The sequence below is a fragment of the Brassica oleracea genome, chromosome C6, assembly GCF_000695525.1.
Source record: "Brassica oleracea var. oleracea cultivar TO1000 chromosome C6, BOL, whole genome shotgun sequence".
In the NCBI taxonomy this organism is placed as follows: domain Eukaryota; kingdom Viridiplantae; phylum Streptophyta; class Magnoliopsida; order Brassicales; family Brassicaceae; genus Brassica; species Brassica oleracea.
Genome location: NC_027753.1, coordinates 20,025,069 through 20,032,771, shown reverse-complemented (window position 1 = coordinate 20,032,771; position 7,703 = coordinate 20,025,069). Strand labels below are relative to the sequence as shown.

Genomic DNA, 7,703 nt, shown 5'->3' with positions numbered 1-7,703 from the left:
ATGTGGGAAAATCCTACTTGGAATGCTCATGAAGATCAATACCAGGATAATTTAGAAGTACGAGCGGACATTGCGCCACCATACATATCGGAACCTATAGCAGAGACGGACGTGGCAGAGCCATATCGTGATAATGTTTTTGAAGCATTTAAAGCTGCCAGTCAACCTCTCTACGAAGGTGTGCAGACGGAATAACTCAGTTGTCTCTTGCTTCGCGGATGTTGAAAATGAAGATGGATTATAATTTGGCGGAAACTTGTGTAGATGAGATATCTGAAGTATTTAAAAAAATGCTTCCGCAGCCGAATAATGCTCCAGCAACATATTACGAGACAAAGAAACTGACACGAGGGCTTGGTTTACCCGTTCAGAAGATTGATGTTTGTGTGAAGAATTGTATGCTATTTTGGAAGGAAGATGCGAAGTTGGTTAGTTGTACGTTTTGTGGAGAAGATCGCTACTATCCGAACAATGGAAAAGGAAAAAACAAGCCAAAACAGAGAATGTTTTACATGCCTATTGCAGAACGTCTGAAACGTTTGTACCAACTTGAGGCGACAGCTTCCAATATGCGGTGGCATAAGTAAAATGTGACTCCGGAAGGCGAAATGCATCACCCATCTGATGCTATAGCGTGGAAAAAATTTAATGAAGTATATCCTTGATTTGCTGCTGAAAGCCGGAATATTTATCTATGCTTATCAACAGATATATTTAATCCGATTGGTATGAATGGGGAAGCACATTCCCTTTGGCCCGTTATTGTAACTCCATACAATTTGCCGCCGGGAATGTGCATGAAAAGAGAATTCCTTTACCTTACGGTGCTAATTCCTGGGCCCAAACATTCAAGGAAAAACTTAGATATTTACCTTCAACCATTGATTGAAGAATTACAGATGTTATGGAGGGATGGTGTGGAGGCATATGATATTTCAATGAAAGAAATATTCAAAATGCGAGCAGTTTTGATGAGAACGATAAGCGATTTTCCAGCTTATGGAATGCTTTCAGGTTGGACGACTCATGGTCGGTTGGCGTGCCCATATTGTCAAGATGAGACTGATGCATTCTGGTTATCTAACGGAAGGAAACATAGTTGGTTTGATTGCCACATAAGGTTCTTAGATACAGATCATCCTTACCGGAAAAACACTCAAGCATTTAGACGGGGAAAAAAAATTTTAGATCTTCCTCCACCGTGGTTGACCGGAGAAGAAATATTGCGTGAAAGGATAAATAATATCGAAGGTTTATCAAAATCTGTGAAATGTGGAGGGAATGGACATGATAACCCATCCAAGAAAATATTTGGATACGGAGTTACTCACAATTGGGTAAAGAAGAGTATCTTCTGGGAGTTACCGTATTGGGAAATCATCTTCTTCGGCATAGCCTTGATTTCATGCATATTAAGGAAAACTTCTTCGACAACCTGACGAACACATTGTTAAATGCTCCTGTAAAGATGAAAGACAACATCAAAAGCAGATTAGATCTTCCAGGACTATACAAAATGCGGGATTCAGAGATGAAAGAGGATGGAACGATGCATGTGCCAATATTCAGGCTGCCTAATGCGGGAAAACGAACATTTCTTCTCTGGTTGAAAAATGACATAAAATTTCAAGATGGATACGCCTCGAAATTTAGTCGATGTATTGACGAAAACAATTTAAAGGTACATGGACTGAAAAGTCATGATTTTCATGTCATAATGGAACGACTATATCCATTTGCGTTCGCTGAACTCCTTCCCAAAAATGTTCACACAGCGATTAGAGGTATTTATTTGTTTGTATCATTTTATAATTTACTATAATTGATGCTATAATTAACTTAAATATTTTTTTTACAGATATTGCCCTCTTCTTCCGAGATATCTCTTCGAAGACTTTGAAAGAGTCATATGTTGGCCTATTAAAGGAAAATATCAGTGTGAAGCTTTGTAACTTGGAAAAAATATTTCCTCCATTGTTCTTCGATGTTATGGAACATCTTCTTGTGCACCTCCCAGATGAGGTAGCCTTAGGTGGTCATGTCCATTTTAGGTGGATGTATGTATTTGAAAGATACATGTATCATTTGAAGTAGAAGGTCAAAAACAAAGCACGCATTGCAGGTTCAATAGTTGCACAATGGATAAATGAGGAGATTTCAAATGCTTCCTCAAATTTTTTTGGGCATCCTGAAATCATGAGCATTCCAGAAGGTCCGAATGATATTCATTTCACATACAATTATCTGGATGTACCACCCTTGTTTTACCATGAAGGGAGAATTAGTGGTCAATGCTCAACTGGTTGGTTGAATGATGAAGATAACACAGTTCTTCAGACATTTATGATGCTCAACTGTGAAACATTTGCTCCATATGAAAGGTAATTTAATATTATGGAAAATATAATATAAATACATATTTCTAGTTACATAATTATGATTTTAATATGTGCAGGACGTTTGAAGAATATATAACGTTAAATGTTCCTGATATTACTCCAGCTGCAATGCAAAAAGCGAAAGACACCAAATTTGCTGATTGGTGCAAAGACTATGTGAGTTATTGTTTTGTATTATAAAGTTTCACAATTTTTTTAATTAAATTTGTATTTTGTAACAATGTTATTGTATTACAGATTAATAATGCGACTCAGTTTTACACATTTCCTATGTGGATGTTGGATTTTGTACAAGGTCCTAGGCGTAGTTACAGGTCTTGGCCAATATACCACACACGTGGATACACTTTTCACACTCATAACCATGGTCAAAATAAGAGAACTCAACATTATGGTGTATGTGTACCTGGAACCAACGAGACAGATTACTATGGCCTTGTACAAGAGATCATGATGGTGGAGTATCAAGGTGATGTTGGCTTGAAAGTCATGGTTTTTAAATGTTCGTGGTTTGACAACACAGCAAATCGCGGTATGAGAATACATCCATTTGGTCTTGTTGATGTCTCACCACGAAGACAATATGCAAAATATGATCCTTTTGTATTACCAGGTAAGTGAAAAATATATAATTATTTCTTTGGGATTTGATATTATTGATGAAACTATGATGTTATTGTACTATAAACAGGTAATTGTGATCAAGCATGTTTTATTCCTTATCCACGGGTATGTCGACAATCTGTCGATGACTGGTGGACATGTGCAAAAATTATTCCCGAGGAATCCGTGAAACATCAGAAATTGCATTAACGGCATGGCAAGATGATAGACGTGATCAGGTTGCTGAAAGTTCATTGTTACAGGTGGAGACACATGTTCTTGATGATGTGTCTGATTATGATATTGCTCCGGTGAATCCTCCAAACCATGAGTACGTATCTGATTGTGATGTAGAAGCAGACCGTGATTCAGATGAAAATTCGGAATAGAAAAATATATTCCAAGAATGTAAAATATGTGTTTAAGGTAGTAAGATATGTTTTAAGGTTGAAAAATAAGTTGTAAGGTTGTAAAATAAGTTGGAAGGTTGTAAAATATATTGTAGTGTTGTAAAATATATTGTGAGATGTAAAATATATGGTAAGGTTGTACAATATATGGTTTTAGAAAATATTGTAAGGTTTTAAAATAAATTGTAAGATTTTTGGAATATGTATGTAAGTTGTTGTGTGAGTATAAGGTTGAAGGAAGAGGGTTTAGGGATTATAATTTAGGGGTTAGATGTTTGTGGTTTCGGGTTTTGAAAATAGCCACGCTTATCTCGTGGCTACATATTGGCTATGTGAAAATTGGAAAAAACCAATTGGTTTGCCTCCAATGTATCTGGTTTTGGCTCCAATTATTTTTGGTTTCGCGGTTTATATTAAAGACCAGCCACTGTATTTTTGTGGCAATATCGTGGCTATGTTGAAATTTTGGTTTGCCTCCAATATATTCGGTTGTGGCTCCAATTATTTGACATTTCGCGGTTATTGCTAAAAAAGAGCCACGATTGGCCACACTGTTTTTCGTGGCTTTGCTGAAAGGGTTTTATATCGGTTTTCCTCTTTCTTCCAACACTTACCACAAAAAAGAAACCGAAACTCTCTCTCGACTCGCGACTGACGAAACGCGTCGTCTTCTCCGGTTTCAATTCTCGCCGTCTCCCATTCCAAGCCTCACCGTCTCCCGTCTCCCGTCTCTCATCTCTCAAGGTAACCCCTTTCTCTCCTCCGCTAAATCCGATTTTGGATATTTTTTTTGGCATGTTTAATTCATGTTCTAGGGTTTCGATTTCTTTGCTTGTCTGTGTGTTTCGATTTCTTTCCGATCTAGGGTTTCGATTTCTTTGTTTTGTAAGTGTCTATGTTTTAGGGTAAGTTGTTCGATTAGGGGTTTTGTCTTTGTCTAGTTAGTGTTCTTGTGACCAAAAAGTGTTTAAATTTCTAATGTTCTTCTCTCTGTCTCTTTTATTTCGCTTTGTCTTGCCTGTATACTAATGTTTCTTTTTCATTGGTTGTGAACAGATGAACTCACCAAGAGTACCTCCTCCTATGCCTCCTGGTGCTACTGGACCGGCTTCTATGCATCCTGGAGCTACTGGACCGGCTTCAAACCATGCTGCTTCCTCTTCTCGTTCCAATAGCTACCCGCAGATGACTCTCAATGCCATGCTTAATTCACCTGCTAGGCTAGCACAGCCTCATCTCCATCCAGATAAAATCAATGGAGCTTTATGGTAAGATTACATTTGGTCTCCATCTCTTTCTTAGACTAAAATAGTTTCTGTTATTTGTTTTATGGCTGTGATTGCTTAGGATAGTTTATGTTTAGGATTGTTAGCGATGATTGTTTATTTTGTAGGAATTTTTGTGATGTATTGTTTCTGTTACTGATGTTGGTTATCGTTTTAGGTTTGGTATTGACCCATGTGTCAACTCTTTCATTCGGGCAACTTGGCAAGCATACTACATGGGGCCTTGGAAGAGTTGGAGGAAGGTTCCTGATGAAAGGAGGGAATCATGGTGGCAAACGTTTGTGGTAAGTGACTAGTATACATTGTATATGCCGTTAACATGTTTTAAAATCACTTACTGTTTTGTTTTCTTTTGTAGAAAAATTTCTATTGGGACCCTGAGTTTAATGACTTAGTCTACGGTCTTTGGAAGAAAGAAACATGGACAACCTTTGGTGAAAGGATAAGCAAGAAGAAGAGGCAACAGAAGAAGCCAAAGTACATCAATGAAGCTGACTGGACTCTCCTGTTGGAGCATTGGGCGACCGATGCAGCTAAAAAGAAGAGCAAGAAGGCTGCAAAATCCGATCCTGTGGGTAAAGGCTCCCACAAGCATAATGCAGGACCTCGGTCTTTTGCAAGGATTGAGTATAACATGGTATCTCTCCATGTATATACTCTTAATACTGTTCTTTTTTTTTCCTAATCTACTGTAATTATTTTCTTTTTCTGCAGATGGTGGCTTCTGGTACTAATGAGAGGCCTTCATTCACTGACCTAGTCAGGGCGACACACACCAGACCAGATGGAACTTTTGTGGACTACCGTGCTGAAGAGCTGGTTACTCAAGCCGAGCTGGGAGCCACACAGCTCTCTAACACTGACGGATCACCCTGGAGTCCAAGTGTATCATCTACTCCTTCTCGCCTCAAGATAAACAAAGCTTATCTAAAGGTATCTTTCATACACTAGGTTTCAGTTTTTTTTATGTTCTGATCTGTATGTGGAATTGGATGACTTAGAGCTGCTTAAGAATGTGGTTGGTTATTTGCGGGTAGAATTAGATATGACTTAGAGCTGTGCATGTTCTGTTTATTTACAGTGAAGAAAGCTTTTATTAAAATTGTTTTCTGTTATGTTCAACAGAATGCTAAGGGTAAGAGGGGGCATGTTTATGGACTCGGAAGTGCCCAATACAGGGAGCAAGCACCTTCTTCACGCTTCTCTAATGGTCTTACCCACAACCTGGAGCTGGAGATGCGTGTGGAGGTCTTGAGACAAGCCTCCAAAGTGTGAAGCAAGATGTGTCCGAGATGAAGCAGGACTTTGCATCAACAAGAGATGCAATCAATCAGCTCCTCCAAATGCTTCGTCCCCCACAAGCACCTACTGAACACACTTCTACTCAGCCCCAAGCCCCAACTCCTCAGCCTTAAGTAGGTTCCTGTCTTCTCTTTTGTAACAAAGCTCATCAAACTCTAGCTCATCTTTTGTAGAGTCTTCTTAGACTCTTTAAAACTCTTCTCCCTTATATAATTATCTATGTTTGTGTAATATTGAACCTACTCTTTTATATATATGCAATTTCTGTTTTAATTATATGTGCAATGTTTTAATATTTGAATGGAAATATAAATTGTTGAATTTGGCAAATTAAAACAAACCAAAGAGGAAAAGCATTTACAAAAATGGTTATATAATAGCCACAATATAGAAAGTAGCTTTAACGTGGCTAACCAATACCATGAATAAAAAACAAAACCGTGGCTTTTTAAAGCCACGAATACATAGTGGCAATACTGTGGTAAACACAACCACTTTAAATTAGTGGTATAACCGTGGCTTTTATAGCCACTAAAAGTAGCAGCGCTAAAGAAGTTATTACCGTGGCTATTAAAGCCACGAAAAGAAGCGTGGGAAAAGCGTGGCTACTAGCCACGATAAGCCACGTTTTTATTCCAGCCACAAGGCTATAGCCACGGTAATTTTCCTTTTCCAAAACCGTGGCTCTTTTCTCCCTAGCCACGAATTTCTCCTCTATAGCCACGAAGTTGTAGTGGCTATGCGGTAGTTTTTTACTAGTGGCTATTAATCACCTGGCTTAAGATTGCGTTGGAGGTAACCACGTTGATGCATGTAAGAATTGCCTTGTAAGACTTGAAAGTACCAATTTCTGATATCAGCTTCAGTTAAAATATTTAGCCAATAACCGGGACTTCTAGCTCTAGTGGTAAAGGACTTACAGCTGTGAGTACCGCCACTGGATTCGAATCGCAGCCACTGGGGAATTAACATTTCGGCATCGCCAGGGACAGAGGAGCGACACCTGGCAACACGTGACTAGTCTTGATCACTTCTGTGGGGCCAGGATACCTCTGTATAATTCAAAAAAAAAATATTTAGCCAAAATCCTGATCAAATAAGAATGACATGCGCAGATTCAGTTATAAGAATTAGTGTCAGGAAATATCAAAACTGTAAGCATGAAAAGTATTGCATGTACTCAAAGACAAAGTACAGCTCGCGAAACACCATCAAAATTTCATCACTATTAACTTGTACATATAAGTTGAAAGCCAACTCATATAAGCCACAAATTAAGGGGACAAATGCTTAAGATATCAAAAATAATAATAAGAGAATTTGAGTTACATGCCCATCGTCTTTCCGGTAAAGCATTGTGGCCTCTTTATTTCTTTTATGTATCACTACAAGAAAACAGCAAAGATACTGAGGGAAAAAATCGTCGGAATTTCGTCGGAATAACATTATTCCGACGACATACCGACAAAACAAGTCTTCGGAAATAATTCCTCGGAATTTCTTCTTTCCTCGGAAATCCCTCGGAATTTTCCGACGGAATTCCGAGGAAACAAATTTCCGAGGAAATTCCGAGGATCACTAGTTCGTCGGAAATCTCCTCGGAATATACCGAGGGAGAATTTCGTCGGTATATTTCCTCAGACATTCATCGATCGATGCGTTTTTGGACATATATCCATCGATCGATCCGTTTATAAAAAAAC

At 38.5% G+C, this 7,703-nt stretch overlaps 1 protein-coding gene across 1 annotated transcript; it reads left to right on the top strand.

Annotated features, from left to right (window-relative positions):
* Nucleotides 1–4,468: 4,468 nt before the first annotated feature.
* LOC106297683 lies at nucleotides 4,469–5,973 on the top strand. The gene is made up of 5 exons (XM_013733881.1): nucleotides 4,469–4,680; nucleotides 4,856–4,982; nucleotides 5,057–5,335; nucleotides 5,413–5,631; nucleotides 5,824–5,973. Exons 1-5 carry the CDS (start codon nucleotides 4,469–4,471, stop codon nucleotides 5,971–5,973), a joined length of 987 nt encoding a protein of 328 aa, XP_013589335.1.
* The last annotated feature ends 1,730 nt before the right edge of the window (nucleotides 5,974–7,703 follow it).